A 20,906-nucleotide genomic window follows, 5' to 3' on the forward strand; every position below is an offset into this window, starting at 1 on the left:
TTGCTTTTCATTTCTCACTTCTAGGTATTCTATAATATCTATAATATTTCTTATATTATCCTTAATTTGTCTACCTGGAAGAAATCCTGCCTCATCATGATGTATATAATCTTTCAATACTGTTTTCATTCTATTGGCCATTATGTTAGCAAACAATTTATAATCATTATTTAATAACGAAATCGGTCTATACTTTTTTATAGAAGCCACATCAGTATCTTGTTTTGGAATCAGTGTGTTATATATGCCTCTTTCCATGTTTGTGGGACTTTCCCTAATATTAAAATTTCATTATATCCTGCACGCAATGGTTTTAGCAATTTATTATTTAATTTCTTATAAAGAGAGTGGGACTCTTAATTCGCGGTGCCAAGCGGCTAGTCCGCTGGAAGTCGGAGGACGTAGGCGAAGGCCGGCGTGGCCGCCGCTGCTGTGCGGCTCGGAGGGGCGGCGCGTCGGGCTCGCCCAGCCCAGCGCAGCGCAGTCATCCGCCCGCCCGCCCGCCCGCCTCTCCGCCCTCGGCTCGCTGGGCTCTGGGCAGAAGGAGGAAGCGCACGATGGCGGCGGCGGCGGCGGCGGCGGCGACCTCCTCTCCGGCCGGGGTCCGCCGGGGTCCAGGCGCGGCGGGCGGCGGCGGGGGCAGCCGGGGGGCGCCGGGGGGCTCGGCGGCCGCCCTGCGCGCCCTGACGCCCTCGTCGCTGCTGCTGCTGCCAGCCGAGGCCGAGACGCGGCAGCGCCTCCTGCGCAGCGCCAAGAAGGAGGTGGGTGCGCGCTGCCTTCCCTTGGGGGGGGGGCAAGGCTCGTTCGGTAGCTTTGCTGCATTTGCGCGCTGGTGGGGGTGGTGGTGGGGGGTGCGACTTACGAGTCTCCTGTCTTTGGCTCCATGCACTTGACTCATCCTGTTCAAGGCGGGGGGGCGGGGGAGAGTCAAGCACCGTTTCCCACCTTCTTGGGGGCTTTAGCCCGAGCGGGGAGATTTCCTCCCTCCTCTCAGGAAGAAGAGACCTGGCCAGCTACAAATGGACACGGGGGTGTTACCCCAAAGAGCAGATTAGTTTGTTCAAAAAGAAAAGCGAGGCAAAGCAGGAAGGGATGCAAAACTCCCCAGATTGGGGGGGGGGGCATGCCACCCCTTCCCCATTTTGTCCTGCATGTGCAGGGTTACCCTGTCATAGTGGTCCTTGCAGTCTTCGCATGCTCCTGTCTCCCATGCTCCCCTTATTTGGCAGCAAGGTCACCATGGAGGTGCACAGATGAGAGGTGGCGTGGAGAGGTGACCAGTTGTTGAGCATCGCAGGTGGTGCTGGGGCCCCGTGGGGGGGGGGCTTCCCACAGGTATCTGGCTGGCCACTGTGAGAGCCGGAGGCTGGACACCTCTGCCTGATCCAACAGGACTTAACTTTAAGATGACACTAGTCCCTTGGGCAAGATGAGATAGTAGAGGTAAAGGGAGTCCCTGAGGACACACAGAGTGCCTTTCCCCCATCTGGGGATGACCCTTCCTCTCTAGTCTGGAACATTTCCTGCCCTCCGGACAGCTTATTTATTATCTTTGTTGCCTTCAGCATTATTGGAACGTGAATAATTTCTCAAGGTCTCTAGCAGCATGACACCTGGACCTGTCTGCCTAGCCGATGATGGCTGTGTGTGTGTCTGTCAACATTCTTAAGGGTCCAAGACCCTTTCATTCTCCTCATCCCTCCCCCAAGGATCAGAACTGAGATGGCTCCAATTTTGATCCCCCCTCCCTCTGCTCCGCCAATTGCTGCTTATGTAAGTCTAGTTCAGGATTGTGCAGAGCGCACAGCCCGGGAGGTGTGTGTGGCTGGTACTGGGCTACTCCTTTGCAGCTCCCTCTCACTGCAGATTCACTTGTGCTGCTCTTGGGAGGGGAGCTGCAGGCTGGCTGGCGTGACCCCCATGGGAAAGTTTGGCTCCATTGCTCCCATTAATTGAATTCTGGCATCATCTGTTGCTGAGTCCTGACAGATCCATCAAGGGCAAGATGGACAAGAAGAGGTCACTGCATTAGTTTGCCTAGGCCTGATGCTTCTGCACTTCAAAACCTCTCCATGTTGTTTTTTTTGTCATGGACTGGAGCAAAGCCTTTGCTGGGGGCTAGAGAGACCAGGGGCTGGAAGATGATCCAGGGAGCCCACTGGTCCATCTAGCTCAGGACTGTCCATGCCAGGGATGGGGAACCTCTTCATGAGGTCTTCCTGGCCAACCCTCTTTGCAGGCTGTGCATCTCCACATGGAACCAGCCTGGCTCCATGCCCACCATCCTTTGGCCCAACTGGGATGTGTCCCCTTCAACTGGGAGTCTGGATGGAGAAGTGCATGTGCAGATCCACACGAGGCACATTTTTAAAAGTGACTTCCCCCAAAGAATTATGGGATCTGTAGTTGCTTAAGGGTACTGGGAATTGTAGCTCTGGTGGGGAGAAACAGCAGTTTCTAGGATACATAGCTGCCAAGTTTTCCCTTTTCTCGCGAGGAAGCCTATTCAGCATAAGGGAAAATCCCTTTAAAAAAGGGATAACTTGGCAGCTATGCTAGGATACTTTGCAAGGAAGTCATGTGCTTTAAATATATCTGTGGATTTGCCCTTAGATTTTGCATTTTGGCATGGCTGGAATGAAACCTGTGCAAAGGTGAGGCCCCCATCAACTACTAGGCCCATTTTTCCTTCTGCCCCTGCCCAACACGGTGGTCTCCCATGGGGCAGGGGGGGCTTGGGGGCTGCTCCACCCTTTCCAGCTGACACAAGGAGCAGCGGCTCTCCAGGCTCTGAGGCAGGGATTGAACCTGGGACCTTTTGCTTGTCCCTGAGCCACACTGCTCCCTGCTCCTCCTCCAGCCTCCCCTCCAGCCATGTACCAAGCCACAGGTGCTGTGTGCCTCTTCTTGTGAGCCTGGGAGAGCTGGACTCTGCATAGGGCTTTTAATCAGCAAGCCACCGTAGGGGCCAGAGATGAGTTTCATTCAGGCTGCCTCACGGGGACCAGGATGTGAAAGGCAAACTGGGCTGGGATGTGAACTGTGGCACATGGGGAACATGTCACAAACCTTGGACATCCTGTGTTGCCTTGTATCTCCTGTGTTGGGGTGTAGGCTGTGCAAGAAATAAGAAATAGGAGTATGTGTCCTCATTGGCCTGGCAGTTTTATTTCTGTTTGCAGTTGTGAGCTGGCAATTCCTCTGTTAGTCAAATAAATTGTGCTTCTCTGCTTGCATGTGATTTGCAATTGAGAGAGAGAGCGCATGCCTGCCCACTTTATGATCCCTGGGATGAAGGAGTTGGGTGGCCTGAAAACACGTTCCTCCTCCTTCTCTGAGCTCCTCTCAAGGAATCGGGGGGGGGGGGCTAATATGAAAGTGTCCCCACTGTAAATGTAAAACACTAGCATGCCACTTTAAACGATCATAGCTTTCCCCTCAAAGAATCCTGGGAACCGTAGTTTGTTGTTTGGTGCTGAGAGGCCCTAACAGGACTATTATTTGTCTCACAAAACTTCAATTCTCAGTGTGGTTTAATAGTCAGTCCCTCTTCTCAAGGAACTCTGGGAACTGTAGCTCTTCGAGGGGGATAGGGGATCTCCCAACAATGCTCTGCACCCTTAACAAACTACAGTTCCCAGGATTCTTTGGGGAAAGCCATGGCTGCTTAAAGTGGTGTGATACTACTTTACTTCTAGAGTGCAGACGGGGCCCATCGTCTTGTGGGAGAGTTTTATAGTGACAAGTGCTAGGGAAAAAGCTTTGCCAAAAGGCATCACTCACTCTCTCTCACACACACACAAATTGTGTCCCAAATGTGACACACACTGAAAAAACACAGCCATGGTTTGCGTGATGAGGGGTGTGAAGCAAGCAAAAAAATATGTCAGCATCTTTTTCTCTTTCTGGCTGACTCTAAAGCCCTTGATAAATGCTCTCAAGGAATAGCAAGGCAACCAGTTCATGCAGTCCCAATTGATGTGTTGATGGTGAGAAAGCAGAATGAAGTTCTTCTGGTTGCCTTGGCAACCCCACCAATATTGGAAGGGTGGTGGTTACTTAACACCAGCCCCGGGGGGGGGGGGCACAGTGGCAGCGAGGTTAGCATCCTGCTGACCCAGAAGGCATCCCCCTCAGCTGTGTGTCTTCCATTTGATTTTTAAATGGGGCTCCCACTGGGCACAAGGTGGAGGTCGTCTCCAGCACCTTTTAATTGCCTGCTCTGCCGGCAATGAGCTTAAGACATTTTTATTCCTTAGTGCTGAACACTCTTAAGGTCTATTCTTGGATAGCTTTTTCTGGAAAGTTATTGATTGTGTGGCGTCGGAGGTGGTTCTCAGAATGGCCTCCAGTAATTGATGCAGCATGTGGGACGCCCCTGGGAGAGGTGGGGAGGCTGAGAGCCGTTTCCCCTTGGACCTCCAATGAAGCTGAACGTTGGAGAATTCGGGACAGAAAGTCCTTCCTCATGTAGTCATAGTGGAACTCTGGAACTCACTCCCACCAGAGGCAGTGAAGGCCCCCAGCTAGGAGGGCCACATGGGCTGTCCTCTGCCTCCACAGTGTAAATACCAGTTGCTGAAAGCCTTGTGCTTCGATCCCACAGGCACATGGCTGCCCCTGGTGAGAACAGGAGGCTGGACGGGATGGATGATTGGCCTGATCCCACAGCCAAGCCCTTCCTACGTTCTGCCTCCACTGGTGGAGCCAGGATACCTCCAAAGACCACTTACTGGGAATTGCAATTGGGGAGAGCCCTAATGGGGGGCTTCCCATGGGGGCCTCTGGGTGGCCACTGTGAGAATAGGAGGCTGGACTACATGGGCCCCCATTTGGCTTGATCCCACAGCCAGTCTTCTCACACTCTCCCTCTCCTGTTAAAGAAGGCATGAATACCCCTGACTGCCGCTTGCCGGGAATTGCAAGTGGGAGAGTGCTGGAGTGCCCTGGCCTTAGGCCTCTGCTGTGTGTGAGAAGAGGAGGCTGGACTATGTGGGCCATTGGCTCTTCTCAGGTTCTCTGCCACCTCCTCACTTAATTTGTGTAAAAGCAGAGCCCCCTCCTGCAACCTGGTGCTGGGTTACAACTCCTGCCTTCCCACCACCCAGTGACACAAGTTGGGGAAGGTTGTGTGTGCGTTACAAGCCATTTCCTCTGTTGGATGGTCAATGGAACACAGAATTGTTGGTGAAGTTGATGTGAATCTACTTCTTATTAGGAGAATTGCAGTATCTTATTCAGTAAATAGGTTAGAAATTGTTTGACCAACTAAAAACTTCCATCGGAAGGCAGGTTAAGAAAACACACTGATATATAATATGAGCTGCTCTTTTTTAAAAAAAATTGTAGATGGCAAACATGTCTGTGAGAAGGGAGCCAATGTGGTGCAATGGTTAGAGTGTGGGGCTGGGACCTGGGAGACCGGGATTCATGGCTCTGTTTGGACAAGAAGCTCACTGGGCCTCTCACTGCTTTTCTCAGCCTTGCCTGCCTTGCAGGGTTGTTGTGAAGACAAAATGAGGGAGAAAGTTGCATATGCCACTTTGAGCTTCTTAAAGAAGCTGTGAGGCGTGGGGGCTGCTCCCTGCAAGGCCCTTTCCACCTGGCCTAGGGGGCAGGGCCCAGACTCACCCAGCACTCCTGGGTTAAACATGTATTCTGTAGTTGACCTCCTTTGTAATGTTTTATTTTGAAATCTTTGAGATAATATTTTAGTTTTCTGTTATGTTGCTTTGACTGTATACTCTATATTTGACTTCCTTCAGATTACTTTATTTATGTTTTATTGATTTAATATGCTTTAAACCGCTTTGAGATTTCTCTTAAAAATGTAAAGCGATATAGAAATTAAAAAATAAATGAATAAAATAAATAAGTTAAATAAAAATAAGTAAAAATATGTGAGAGTTGGGAGAATGCATCTTTTAAGATGATGGTATCTATACCTGATACATGAACCATCCTTTAAGAGCCAGTGTTCTTTTATTTCTGCTCATATGTGGATTTCGGACCAAACTAGCCAAATTAACAATTGTGTGTTTCATTTTATTTTAAAGTATATTGCTGGTGCCCACCCCCTTGAAATACCTGAAACACCTACAATTCGCAGGGAGGGGGGAGCTTTCTGCTGTGAGTTGGCTGAGGAAGAGCCTCCGGTTCCTTTCTCTTGAAGGTCATAGCCTCTCCTCTGCTTTCTCCTGCTCAAGGTGCTTTTTGTTCCCCCTCCCCCAAGAACTCCCCACCTCACAGTGCTGAGCATCCATCCATGCCCCCCCTGCCTGTTTGGAGCTGACTCTCCTCCTCCTCCTCCTCCTCCTCTCCCCCCCCCCCCCCCGCTTTGCCAGCTCATCCTCCAGCATTGATTTCTTCAGTTTGTTTCCGTGGCAACAGCCTCACAAGCTGCTGCCATGATTTTAACATTTTCAGTGGCTTTGGGGAGTGAAGCAGTTAGAAGGGGATGGAATTTGGAAATGTGCGTCAACTCAGCATCACAATTCTTTCTTTCTCTCTGTAGCATCATATGATCTGAAAGGGCTTCCTGGGTGAACATTTTACAGCTCCCCACTGATTATGGCAGAAACAGATGGCACCCCTGTTGTTGTGCACGCTAAATTTTCCAAGGGTGCAAAAGCATAGGAACATGGGGGGGAGGGCTGCCTTATCTGCCCTCGGTCCATGTAGCTCAGTATTGTCTACACTGACTGGCAGCAGCTCTCCAGGGTTTCAAACAGGGTGATGCTGCCAGAGATTGAACCAGGGACCTTTTGAATGCCAAGCAGGTATTCTGCCACTTAAAGAAGAGCAGACCTGGAACCAGCTAGGCATTCCTGCATTGCAAGGGTTGGACTAGATGACCTGCGGGGGCCCTTTCAACTCCACAATTCTGTGATTCTGTTCATCTATATGTATACAGATCTGCAGAAAAGCATTTTGGCAGGAGGAGGGTTACCAGCAATAAAGGCAGAAATAAGAGTTTTGGCACTTGCTTGGTATGAAGAAACATTACATGGCTGTAGTAACTTGTTTGCTTTAGCAGGGAATGGATTTAGTTTTAAAGATGCACACTACCTTCCAGGTGCCTGCTTGCCTTTCCCCCACCTCCGTCTCAACAGAAACAGTGCAGTTCTCCAGTTCTTTCCTTGTTGGGAAATGCAGCTCTGCAGAAGGCTCCCTTGTGGCATTTCCTTTGGTTCTGAATTCTGCATATGGGACAGGTGGGAAAGGCTGCACCTGGCTCTACAGGTGCATTGCAGCCCTGGTGCTTAGGAGCAGTACCTGGGTACAATGTGTGTGTGATCCGAGAAACATTTTGATCCCTACCTTCTTAAGATTGAAGACTAACCCCAGGCACCTAAAGTCACTGTGCCACTTTGCACTCTCAGGTATATGCTGAAAATCAGTTCTTGCCATGATTGTTTTTTGTCTCCCTAAATGAAACACTGGGGGTGGGGGTGGAGAGAGAACCGTCGTGCTTCTTCCATCCGTATCAGACTCCTCAGCTATGTTATCATCTGTATAACCCAAAGCAAACAGTGATTGAATGCACAGGAATAATGCAAGCAGTGTGTTTTTTACTTCATTAATAGGATATTGCTTTATCTACAGGATAGTTTTTTCCACTTGTCACTGCAGGATATTGGAATTACAGGCTGGTGACAGCAGAGGAACAGGGGGGGAGGGAGAGAGGGGGGGTTGTGTTTTGTTAAGACGATAGTCAATGTGCAAAGCCAAAGGCTCTCCTGGTTACACCTGTGCAAATTCAAAATGAGAGAACAAGTTTTTCAGTGCTGACACGGCCAAGGTGATGCAGCAGCTAAAAAAGCCAATGCAATTCTGGGCTGCATCAATAGGAGTATAGCATCTAGATCTAGGGAAGTAATAGTACCACTGTATTCTGCTCTGGTCAGACCTCACCTGGAGTACTGTGTCCAGTTCTGGGCACCACAGTTCAAGAAGGATACTGACAAGCTGGAACGTGTCCAGAAGAGGGCAACCAAAATGGTCAAAGGCCTGGAAACGATGCCTTATGAGGAACGGCTTAGGGAGCTGGGCATGTTTAGCCTGGAGAAGAGAAGGTTAAGGGGTGATATGATAGCCATGTTCAAATATATAAAATGATGTCATATAGAGGAGGGAGGTAGGTTGTTTTCTGCTGCTCCAGAGAAGCAGACACGGAGCAATGGATTCAAACTTCAAGAAAGAAGATTCCACCTAAACATTAGGAAGAACTTCCTGACAGTAAGAGCTGTTCGACAGTGGAATTTGCTGCCATGGAGTGTGGTGGAGTCTCCTTCTTTGGAGGTCTTTAAGCGGAGGCTTGACAGCCATCTGTCAGGAATGCTTTGATGGTGTTTCCTGCTTGGCAGGGAGTTGGACTGGATGGCCCTTGTCAAGGGCGTAGCCAGGATCAAAACTAGGGGGGGGGGGGCAAGCCATGATCATTCAGGGGCGGGGCCACAAAGTGGGAACGTGGGCGGGGCTACAGGGCCAGCTGGCATGACGGCATCGTGGTGGCGGCAGCGGCCACCTTGTGCTTCTGGGGCTGGCAACGGCAGCGGCTACCCTGCTTGGCTGGAGAGGACGGGAGGGTCGGGCAGGCAAGAGGGGGTGACAGGGTGGGCGAGGGCAAGGCAAGGCACGGCCGCAGTCACGACAGCTCCGAGGCGTTGCTGCATATCAGCATAATATTTCAACCATGTTGTGGGTTCAAGCCCCACCTTAGGAAAAAATTCCTGCATTGCAGGGGGTTGGACTAGATGACCCTTGTGGTCCCTTCCGACTACAATTCTATGATTCTATTGATATATTGCCATAGCATATGCATCATTCTGCTTTCTTGAATTGTCCTACTCCTAGGCATAGCAGCCAAATCCTAGAGGCCTAGGTGCCCCCCCCCCAAATTACTGGTAAATACCGTATTTGAAAGAGTCACCCCCCCATTTTGATGGGCTTTCTATGTGGGGCTTATCTGCCCCCCCCAGTATTTTATTAAGGATGGAAGAGGGAGGGAAGGAAGGAATAATAGAGAGAGGGATACCTCATATTTGTGGGTGCCTCTGGGTGATGCTGTGAAGCTGGAACTCTGCAGCAAGATGATGGGAGGGTTGGGCAGGGGAGAGGGGGTGGCAGGGCGGGCGAGGGCGAGGCAAGACAGGGCCGCAGTCTCGATGGCTCCGAGGCGTTGCTGCATATCAGCATTATATTTCAACCATGTTGTGGGTTCAAGCCCCACATTGGGGAAAAATTCCTGCATTGCAGGGGGTTGGACTAGATGACCCTTGTGGTCCCTTCCGACTACAATTCCATGATTCTATTGATATATTACCATAGCATATGCATGATTCTGCTTTCTTGAATTGTCCTAGGCATAGCAGCCAACTCCTAGAGGCCTAGGTGCCTCCCCCCCCCAAAAAAATTACTGGTAAATACTGTATTTTAAAGATTCATCCCCCCCCCATGTTGATGGGCTTTCTATGTGGGGCTTATCTGCCCCCCCCCCGTATTTTATTGAGGATGGAAGAGGGAGGAAAGGAAGGAATAGAGAGAGGGATAACTCACATTTGTGGGTGCCTCTGGGTGACGCTGTTATGCTAGAACTCTGCAGCAAGAGGAAGATACCGGTACACCTGTACAGGAGCCTTGTAAGCAGCTTTCTCTCTGCTTGATTTACAGCAGGCACGTCCAACAGGTAGATTGTGATCTACCAGTAGATCACTGGATGTCTGTGGTAGATCACTGCTAGATCACTGGCACCCCTAAAAAAGCTCACCCAAAATTTTCCTCCTCCCTAAAAAAAAGCTGAACTATGACCTGAAGCCCTAAACAAAAATGGGCCTCCCTCCCTCCTAAAAGAAGCTCAACAAGTTTGACCTAAAGCCCCCAAAACAGGGCTTCCCTTCCTTAAAAAAACTCAACAGCTTTGACCTGAACCCCCCAAAAGGGGGTAGATCACTCCCAGTTTTTAACTCTGTGAGTAGATCAGAGTCTCTTGGGAGGTGGCCACCCCTGATTTACAGTATACAGATGCAGGAGGAGGGGCAGACTGGAACACCACTGCTTTTTATAAACATCACTGTGTCTATCAAAGCTACAGCCCCCCCTTCTTATTCACTTCCTTTTAGCCTTGCAGGGCCACCTTAGTCAAATTGAATCCTCTGCAACCTCATTAAATCGCCAATAGAACTGTTAATGCGATCCCTGAATGCCCATTAACAACTCCCACTGAATAACAATAGGGTGAATAGGGTGAACCTTGCCTGAAGGGATATTCTGCTCCATTGTCTTAACTGCTTAAGTACCGGTAGCCACTTTGCTTTATTTATTTGATGTGTTTTTGTTACAGCTGTGTTCCCGCCCCCAGCAAGTGGAGAGCTGCTCTTGCTAAAGCAAAGCCCTTTCCACTTCAGTTTTTGGAGGGGCAAAGTATTGGTTATGGTCTGTAAAATACAATAATTTTTTGCTTCTAGGGGGGGGGCAGCTGCCCCCTCCTGCCCCCCCTGTCTACACCCATGGCCCTTGTGGTCTCTTCCAACTCTATGATTCTATGATGATCAGGTCAGGCCAGCCTTCCTGGGTTGACTTTTCATGTGGATGGGTCCTGGCACTGCTGCCTAAAAACTTCTCTCTGAGCTTTGATTGGCAAAGCAGTGAGGAGGCAGTTGGACTGCTGGGGAAAATGTGTGTTGTTGGAGCCTTAAGAGTTGAATGTAGCAAACTGCCTTGGACTCTACTAAGAACATCAGAAGCACCTGCTGGATCAGGCCAATGGGAGACCACCGAGTCCAGCATCCTACTCTCACAGTGGCTAACCAGATGTCCATTATGGGAAACCTACAAGCAGGACCCAAGCACCCCAGCACTCTCCCCTCCTACGCTTTGCAGAAACTGGTATTCAACAGCATTTCTGTCTCCAACCAGAGAACTAGAGCAAAGCCAGCAGAGCCATTGTGGCCACTGACAGCCTCCTTCTCCATGAAAAGAGCCTTAATGCAGATGCCCAGGTCAGGGCCCTTTGGAGGATGTCATCCTGGTCCCTCCCTTGAAGGCGTGGTCAGCTGTGGAGGTGTGTGCACACCTGCGTGTGAAAGTGTCCTGGGTGACACGCACTGCGGGCAGGCATGCCCCTTGCAAGGCAGGCCAAGAGCAATGCCAGTCTGGGGCTGAAAAGGGTTCCTCGCCTGCTGTAAAGGCCAAGTGAAGTGGGATAAAAAATGGGGTTCTCCCCACAGGCTTGTATTTATTTCATTTATGAATCACTGCCCTTGAGGCATCCCAAAGCAATTTAGAAGGTAAGAACATTTATAAATCAGTTACATACAGTATATAAAACAGTTAAAACAATTGAATATTGGGGGGGGGGCAGTTCAAGGTATAAAGCTCAACTTGAGAGCAGTCCACCTGCCAGATGGCCTTACCCCATAGTTGCCCCCATGGCTGCTTCAGTGTGGCAGCACCCACACTCCGGAAGTCCCTAACTCTTGACCCCAGCCCCCCCCCCCCGCTAAAAACATTTTCGTTTAGGCAAGCCAGTCTGGATATGTAGAATGTTGACGGTGCACTTTTGTTGATTGCTGATCTTATCTTTTAAATGTTTTGAAGAGCTGTTTTTACAGTTTTTCTGATAATTTTATTGCTTCCTTCTTTTTGATCATTTACCATTAAGCAGTGTGTAAATTTTATGAAGTAAATAACAATAGTTTTAAACAATGATTAAAAATACAGAAACAGTTTTAAACAACAACAATACATACGTAAAAGGAATTCCAATCTGAGACCATGGTCAACTGTGACAAAGAATTTAGAAGACATTTTGAAAGAGGCATCGATGCAAGGAAGGAGTGCTTTGGGGTGGGGTGGGGGGAGAGAGAGGAAGTCCAGTGCCCCCAAAGAAGTCTCAGAGGGCTCCCATGGGAATTATTGCCTGTCCTTCCTGGATATGCCTTTGGGGACTGAACCTGGGAGCTCTTCCACTAAGCGATGGGCTCCCATGATTCTTTTTAAATGTCAGATACCAGGGAGGGGAGGAGCAGGAAGCACAGTCTGGCAGCCTGCCTCAAGTCTCAGGGTGGAGGGTTGCCCTCCTCCAGCTGCAGAACCAGCTGGAAAATGCAGCTCAACCAGTTTGCCTGCTGGGGGGTTGGGGAAGCTGGGGGTCATTGCTGTTCTGGAGGGACAGCCAGCAGTCCACTTGCTCTCCCTTGCTGTGATGTAGGCTGCTGTGGATAGCAGTCCCCCGCCCTTTCTAGCAGGAAACATCTGAGTTTCTTGGCAGGGAAAGGCAAGTTGATGGTTCCCCACAAGCAAAGCTTTGTTTGTATAGAGCAGCATTGGGGGTGGGGCGGGGCGGGGCTGCTGCTCTGTGATGGAATGCAAGGACACTTCTGTTCTGGGCTCAACGCTCAAGAGGGTTGAATTATGCCCCCCCCCTCCAAACACAACAAAGAATAGTTGGCTACTTGCTAAAAGGCCATCCTGTTCATCCTGGCATTGGGTCAACTCCATGGCCAGGTTCTTGCCATTGTGAATTCCCTCCAGCTCTGAGAGCCCCAACAAAGATCTATTGGTATCAACACCCAGTGATGAGTTGAACCAGTTCCTGGACTGAACCACTGCAGGCTTCACAGGGGGGTTGGGATTATCACAGGATGGAATGTTCTTCCCTGCCAAGAAGAAAAAGCAAACTCCCTGCACTTAGAAAACCAGCATGGAAGTGTGAAGCTGGGCTAGCACCATTCTCCCTGAGCTGCTGATTTTCTTTGTGCAGGGATTTAATTATTATTTTCTTTAATCCATCCTGTGAGCTCCCTATCTTCCACCTGGAATGGTGCCATGCAGAAATAGGCTTCCCTCCTGGTCTGCTGTTTTGGGGGAACTGAGCACAGGCTCCCCTCTGCAATCAGGTCCTATTTCACTGCTTGAACAGACTCAGTTGGGGAATTTATGTGTGCTGAGGAATGGGGTGGGGGAGCAGGCAACGCCCACCTTGGATGTGTGGCAGAGGGCCATGGTTACTAATTTAGTGCCAGCTGAGAGGCACTCTGCACATGCTTCTTTATTTCTCAATCTATTTGCAATACAAACACTCATTGGGACTGATCTCTGCTTCAGGTTAGGGAAAGTACCAAACCTGCACAGGAAATTGTGACTCTGAATGCCATTACTTTATTCTCTTCCTAAGGACACATTGGGGGCAGGAGGCGCAGCTGGCAGGTGAGGCAGCAGAAAGGAGCTGAGAGGGATTGTTGGCTGAATGGGGTTAGTCATTGGCCTGGTGCATCCGCTGTTGGCTGAGCAGCTGTAAAGCTCACACTTTCCTGTGAAAAGAGGCAGCAGCTGCACACCGGGAAAGGAGCGCAGCAGCAGCAGCAGCAGCAGCAAAGCCTGGGCTTGTCAGCACTGCAGAGACAAACAGAGCTGGATGTTGGCAATGCAAGTTCTGATCTCATTTTTTGACAGAATTACAAGCCTGGTGGGCTATATCCACAGCATTCCCTTCATCTATCTTGATTTCAGCAAGGCCTTTGACAAGGTGCCCCATGATATTATTGTAAAGAAGCTGGTAAAATGCGGGCTAGACAATGCTACCATTCAGTGGATTTGTAACAGGCTTACTGACCGAACCCAAAGGGTGCTCATCAATGGCTCCTCCTCATCCTGGAGAGTAGTGACTAGTGGGGTGCCACAGGGTTCTGTCTTGGGCCCAGTCTTATTCAACATCTTTATCAATGACTTGGATGATGGGCTTGAGGGCATCCTGATCAAGTTTGCAAATGGCATCAAATTGGGAATGGTGACTAATACCCCAGAGGACAGGATCACACTTCAAAATGACCTTAACAGATTATAGAACTGGGCCAAAGCAAACAAGAGGAATTTGAACAGGGAGAAATGTAAAGTACTACTACACTTGGGCAAAAAAAATGAAAGGCACAAATACAGGATGGGAGACACCTGGCTTGAGGGCCATCCTGTCCAACCCCCTGCCAAGCAGTAAACACCATCAAAGCATTCCTGACAGATGGCTGTCAAACCTCTGCTTAAATACCTCCAAAGAAGGAGACTCCACCACACCCCTTGGTAGCAAATTCCACTGTCGGACAGCTCTTACTGTCAGAAAGTTCTTCCTAAGGTTTAGGTGGAATCTTCTAGTCTTCTAGTCATCTAGTCTTCTTTTTTGGCGATCCAATCCCTCATAGCCAAGTAAGATTGTCTTCCATCGATATGGTCTTAACAGTAACTGACTGAGGAGGGTAGGTAGCCGTGTTGGTCTGAGTCGAAGCAAAATAAAAAAAATTCCTTCAGTAGCACCTTAAAGACCAACTAAGTTTATATTTTGGTATGAGCTTTCGTGTGCATGCACGAATACACTACATTCTAGTGTATCTGAAGAAGTGTGCATGCACACGAAAGCTCATACCAAAATATAAACTTAGTTGGTCTTTAAGGTGCTACTGAAGGAATTTTTTTATTTTGACTGAGGAGGCCAATTCTGGATCCACACATCCTTCCATAGTGGGGACCTGGGTTTCTGGGTGGGAGTTGATCCCAGTGAGGGTTTGCCAAGCGTGCCTTCCTCTTAGCTCATTTCTCCCTTTCGTTCTGAGTTCAAGCGTCTTCAAAGTCCGTGACACCTTTAGTAAAGGCTGTTCTCCAATTGGACCACCCATAGGCCAGCACAGCCCCCTCCAATGCAGGAATCTCAGCTAAAGAGTGAAAAATACCGTATGTTCCTGGAAGGAGCAGCTGCCACTCCAAGACAGATTTAAAATCTCTCCCTTTCCCACCTGTGCTGCCATCTGCTCTCAGCACCATTATTTTAAAATCCTGGGGAGTCACCGGGTATGCGCAGGCATCTGCTATGTGCAAGTAAAACGTTTCTTTCATGCAGCAAGGATATTAATTGCAAAATATTGGAAGAAACAAGAATTACCAAATATAGAAGAATGGCAGATGAAGATGATAGACTTTATGGAACTCGCTGAACTGATGGGGAGACTCCAAGATCAGGCAGAGGAGACGGTGGAAGAAGACTGGAAGTTCAAAGTTTATTTAGGGAAGCATTCTGATGTATAAAAATTTGAATTTCTATGGGAAAATTTTTCTTTTTATTAGGCATTAGGGATGAAAGTAGATGTTAGAAAGAAAGTATAGATGAATTTAATATAGTTGATTTGATGTAAAGGATATGGGATAGTTTTGGAAACTGTTTAAAAGAATGAGTAGGAAACTGCTAAAGATGATTTGAAAAGGAAATCAGGGGGGACTTGGGGAAGTCCCAGAAATAATGGTTTGAAAGTTAGAAGAAAGTTAAAATGATTATAGGTATTTTTTGTGTGTGGCATCTTTCTTTTTTCTTTTTATGTATATTGTTATATATATATATATATATATATATATATATATATATATATATATATATGTTCTTTTTTATTTTTGAATGTATAAAACCAATAAAAAAATTATTATATATAAAAAAACGTTTCTTTCATAATGTGAGGATGGCTGATGGGATGGTGGAGGGGGAAGCTCTCCCCACCTTCTCTGACAGCTGCTCTTGCAAGGTGCCCACTCATTCTGTGCCTCACTTTTCATGTTGCTCCAGCTGGAATCAGGAGACTGGGGCGAATAAGCGGAGCTTAGTGGGTGGGGCAACAGCCCCAGGGGAGAATCCATAGCCCAGGGATTGGGGTGAGCACCTTCTGTAACCCACTGATCTTCACTTGCCTTGTGACCCCTTGCACCCTTCCATCAATTCCTGTTGCCATTACAGGCACAAAGCACTCAGTGTGGCCTGTGTGCTTCATTCCTTTAAAAGCAATTTTTAAAACTGCTATAAATGGATTTCATTTTGATGCAGGTGCTTTTAATCCAACTGCTCTCTGCTCTCCTGGGCTTAATTTTTAGCCTTCTGCTCTACTTGCCTCTGAGTTCAGCTTCTAGGCAAAGTCACAAAAATCCTCCCACTTCTTGTGTGTGTGTTTTGGAGGGGCTTTAAGGAGCTCTTTGAACTTGGTCCCTGCAGCCTCAAAGCTTCAAACTCTGGAATGATCTCTGTCCTGAGAGCAATCCAGTCTGCTAGCAGGGGGACTGGAACCTAATACTTTAATTTTACCTTCACAAGCTCAAAAACTCATCTTTTTTTTTTGTCTGAACTGCTTTGCAGGTGAAACAGATAATGGAGGAATCCGTCACCAGGAAGTTTGTGCATGAAGACAGCAGCCACATCATTTCCTTTTGTGGTAAGTCTGCCAGCCATCAATATCTGAGCTGTGAGCCGCAGTAGCTTCGTAAAGGCGGTTGTGCACTGCCCTTTCGGGTGACATCTAGTCAGGGATGAGGTGGGGCTTAAGAATAAACATGGAAAATTGATCCAAACTGGAAATAGACTGCTCCATCTATCTGCTTTGCCTTACCAACTGTGGGTTTTCCCCTGATCCCAGACCAAGACTCCTTGGAGGCTGCAGCAGCCCCAAGGCGGAGAGGGATCTGGCCCTGGTTCATACTGGATGGGTCCATGGAGCTCATTTGCCCTCCCCTGAGCCCCAAAATGTCAGTTCCACTGCCAGGCCCTCTTATTTTTTCTCACTGGAAATTATTCTCATTGGAGAATCAGGAGAGCCCAGAGGAGAGATCCCAACAGCTGGAAACCCCATTACCTTGAAGAAGGTAATTAGCTGCAGAAAGGGGCACCAGTCCTTTAGGTAGGAAGCAGTTCTTGGGGGGGGGAGGGGGTCAAGCATCCCACTCAGTGGGCCAAACAACCCTGCTATAAAACTCAGTGGTTGCTGAGACATCCACTGGTGGTTGGGCTCAACTGCAGAAACACTGTCCGTGGTCCTGAACTCAACCTTCACCTCTCTCCAAGGTGCTGACTCTTGCTTTGCGCACACCAGCTTGGCTGTCTTGCTAGCCTGGGGGAACCGGAGCTACTGACCCTCCCTTGCTTGGGCCATCACCCATCTTCAAGGGTGGCCCTCTCAACGGACCAAATTTATGGAGGAGAGGGCTATCAGTGGCTATTGGACATTGCTGCTATGCTCTGTTGCTGGAAACCACAGGTGGAGAGAGGGCTCTGGGGCTTGAATTGGGCTTGTGAGTTTCCCACAGGCACCTGGTTGGCCACTTGGAGAACAGAATAGTGGACTAAATGAGCCATTGGCCTGATCCAGCACAATCTTTTTATGATCTTATGTTCTTATCAAAACAGCTTTAATACGGCTTACAATAAGAAGTTTTCAAAAGTGTCCCTAAATTTGTATGCTCCCATGGAACTGCCCCCCCTACTTGCCACCTGATATTGTGGGGATATAGTGAAGAGCCTTTGAATCATTCTAAACTGGTGGCCAGGATTGTGTCAGAGAAGCTGGTCTGTCATGGAAAATGAGGCTATCAATGGCTGCTTGTCACAGTGGCCATGCTCTGCATCCAAGCCATGCTTCTGAATGTCAGTTGCTGGAAGCCACAAGAGGGGAGGGTATTGCTCTAGTGCCCAGAAATTGCTTCCCACTGGGGTATCTGGTTGGCCGCTGTGGGGTCAGGAGACTGGACTAGATGGACCATTAGCCAGGGGCGTACCCAGGATCAAAACTAGGGGGGGCAAGGCAAGCCATGGTCGTTCAGGGGCAGGGCCAAAGCACAGGAGGGGAGGGGCCACAAAGTGGGGATGTGGGCGGGGCTACAGGGCCAGCAGGCCCGATGACACCGCGGCAGCCGCCTTGTGCTTCTTGAGGAGCCTGCGTTTTACTTCCACGGCACAGGGGCTCTGCCTCGCCTTCAGCCACCGCACGACAGTGCTGGCTGCCACCTCGTCCTGCAGCAACAGCTCCAAAACAGCTGCCATGCCCACCTCTCTCCTCCTCTAGAACTACCGCACCTGCGAGTGTCCGGGGCGGATGCGCAAGGAGTGTGGGCGCCACCCCTCACCGCCCAAGTTCTCGGAAGCGTGCAGCCGGCTTCCAAGGGCCCCCCACTCGCCCCCAAGCACGCCAGCCTCGCCTTCCCTGCCGGCTGCCTCAGGAGCCGCTGCTGCTGTTCCCTCTCTCGTCTCTTCCCCGGCTCACGCGGGCTGGAAAAGCAGTGGGCAGTGACGAGGCTTCGGGCGGCATTCTTTCCCCGGCCTTCTGCCCCTTCCCCTTCTGGCCAGGAGTCCGCTGAGGCAGGCGAGGAAGCGGGCTCGCTGGCTGGGGTCGCCGCAGGCTAGCGCGGCTCCGGGATAGGAGAGGTTGGTGAGCTAACGAAGGCACGCTCGGCCTTCCCTTAGTCCAGAGCCCCCTCGGCAGCTCCCCTCTGCCCGCCTGAGGGCCATTAATAACGGGGCGAGGACAATACGTCGGGCAGTGCCGTCACATGCCCGAGCGCCCCGGCTGAATGGGCGAGGCCACACAAAAGGCACCACCGTGAAGGGAGCCATCAGCGGCGCTGCTTCTCAAGGGCCTCACTCGGCCCCCGCGGCCCTCGCCGGCGAAGCGAGCCGCGCTTTGGAGTCTTTGTCACCTCAGGAGCGGCACAGCGGGGCCGCTTCCCTTTTAACTGGCTGGCACCAGCGCCACGCAACCCAGACCAGGTGAGACGCGGGCGAAGGCTGCTTCCTTTCCGGGGTCCCCGCCGCCCACCAGCTGCCTGCCACTCTCCGCTCCGAGTAAGAACAGTTCAGGGGCGCGAGCAACCACCCGGGCAGCAAGAAGCGGCCGCGCCCTGCCCTGGGTCCCTCAGAACCCGAGTCGGGCCCACGGTTTGGCCTTCTAGGGGGGGCAGCTGCCCCCCCTGCCCCGCGCTGGGTACACCCATGCCATTAGCGTCATCCAGCACCCTTCTTATGTCCTTTGGCTAAGCCATCCATTTACAAGTGACGACTGTTGACCATGACCTAAACCTGACTCTTTGGTTAAGGTAGGCCAGCTGTGTGAGTGGGGAGAGAATTGAGATAGGATGATCCAGACACCTCCTCTTCCTTGGAGCAACTGTCGCCTGAATCATCAAAGGAACAGAGCAAATCTGGAGCTGGCTGGCTCCCTATGGGCTTCACGTTATTTATAGCACTGTTCCTCACCACCCCCAAGGCCATAGCTGCCAAGTTATCCCTTTTTTTAAAGGGATTTTCCCTTATGCTGAATAGGCTTCCTCGCGAGAAAAGGGAAAACTTGGCAGCTATGGAAGACTGTTTAGCAGCTCAGGAACACCATCTGGGGATGATGGGAATTTAATTTGAGTTGCCTGCCAGGCTCCCTCAGCTTCATTGGGGAGGATCAGGCTCCTAGATAACCCTTATTAGCATAAGTGGCAGAAGAGGGGGAAGGGAGAATGGCGCCAGGATAGGGCAGCTTTCAGTTCCATCCCTCTGTCTTGTTCTCCTCCAGGCCTTTAATAAGTCATGGCTGCAACCTTTCGGCTTTGTTATTCCTTTAATGGAAAGGCCGCAGCTGATTCCACTCAAAGGACTTCTCCAATGTGGGTGCCGGATGTTTGATGGGATTGACTGCATGGCGGTCCCCCTCACAGGCCTTATTCACGCAGGTGAAAAGGGGGGGGGGGTTGTGGGGGGAGTCCTGTTGCCAGCTCTTGGTAAACAGCACTTGCTTGCTTTGGTGGTTCATTATTTAGTGACAATGTGTCCTCTTGGCTTAATCGCAAAGCATCCCTTGGTGGCTTCTCCCTTGATGCTGCTTAGATGAGTCAGACTGCAGACCACAGAAAAGAGAGAGAGAGAGAGAGAGAGAGAGAGAGAGAGAGAGAGAGAGAGAGAGACATCTGTCCCTTTGGCTGGGGAAAGGAAACACTTGACCAGTTGCTGTATGGCTTGAGGGTTGGCAGGCCAAAATGGCCTCCCTGCCTTCCCTCCTCCTCCTCCTCCTCCTCCTCCTCCTCCTCCTCCTCCTCCTTCCTCTTCTTCTTAATTTTAATTTTCAGGTTTTATCATTAACATCATTTAAACTTAAATTCAACAATATTTATACAATTGTGGGGTTCCCGGAACCCCCAGACTTCCCTCCTCCCCCTTTTGGTTTTCCACAAATACATTTTTTTTTATTTTAACTGCATCTAATTCAAATATCCAACTTTAATTAAATCCTTATTTATTCCTTTACCTATTAAAAATTACAAGCACTATATCAATCCTGCTAACGTCTTTAAATCTTTACATTGTTCCTTAATATACTCTATAAATTTATGCCATTCTTTTTAAAATTTACTATCATCTTGGTGTCTGATCTTCCCAGTCATTTTCACCATTTCTGCATAGTTCATCATTTTCACTCTCCAATCTTCCTTGGTTGGCGTTTCCTCTTCCTTCCATCTCTGGGCAAAATCTATTCTTGCTGCTGTTGCTGCGTACATAAACAGTCTTTTTAAGTCCTTTGGTATTTCTTCCTCTGTGATGCCTATTAAAAATGCTTCTGGTGTTGTTGTTTTTTTACAAAAGTTATCTTAAACATTTCTTTCAGTTCATTATATATCATTTCCCAGAATGCTCTAGGCTTTTTCCACATCCACCAAATGTGGTAGAACATGCCTTCATTCTCTTTACACTTCCAACATATGTTGGTAGTGTGTTTGTACATTTTTGCTAATCTTGCGGGAGTCAAATACCATCGGTACATCATTTTCATATAATTTTCTTTCAACGAACAGCATGTGGTGAACTTCAAATCCTCCCTCCATAATCTTTCCCAATCGGAAAGTTGTATATTATACCCCACATCTTTTGCCCAATGAATCATTACTACTTTTACCTAATTAATAATAATAATAATAATATTTTATTTATACCCCACCCTCCACAGTCAAAACCGGGTTCAGGGCAGCTGACACCAGTAAAATTACAATAAGACATAAAAGAAAGAAAAACAATTAATTAAAATACGGGTTAAAATACAGTTTAAGTTTAAAATTTTAAAAATGCAGCCTCA

General features: G+C 49.2%; 1 protein-coding gene across 5 annotated transcripts in view; it reads left to right on the forward strand.

Annotated features, from left to right (window-relative positions):
- The first annotated feature begins 606 nt into the window (after positions 1–606).
- The window catches only part of SGSM1 (small G protein signaling modulator 1), an 86,627-nt gene continuing 66,327 nt past the window's right edge, over positions 607–20,906 (forward strand). For all 5 annotated transcript variants that reach the window (XM_035134582.3, XM_088656117.1, XM_035134583.3 and 2 more), the window contains exons 1-2: positions 607–761; positions 16,163–16,238. In XM_035134582.3, coding sequence (XP_034990473.1) covers positions 16,175–16,238 — 64 coding nt within the window. In that variant the 5' untranslated portion in view covers positions 607–761; positions 16,163–16,174. The remainder of the gene's footprint in view (positions 762–16,162; positions 16,239–20,906) is intronic.

Source organism: Zootoca vivipara, chromosome 12 (genome assembly GCF_965207765.1).
Source record: "Zootoca vivipara chromosome 12, rZooViv2.hap1.1, whole genome shotgun sequence".
In the NCBI taxonomy this organism is placed as follows: Eukaryota; Metazoa; Chordata; class Lepidosauria; order Squamata; family Lacertidae; genus Zootoca; species Zootoca vivipara.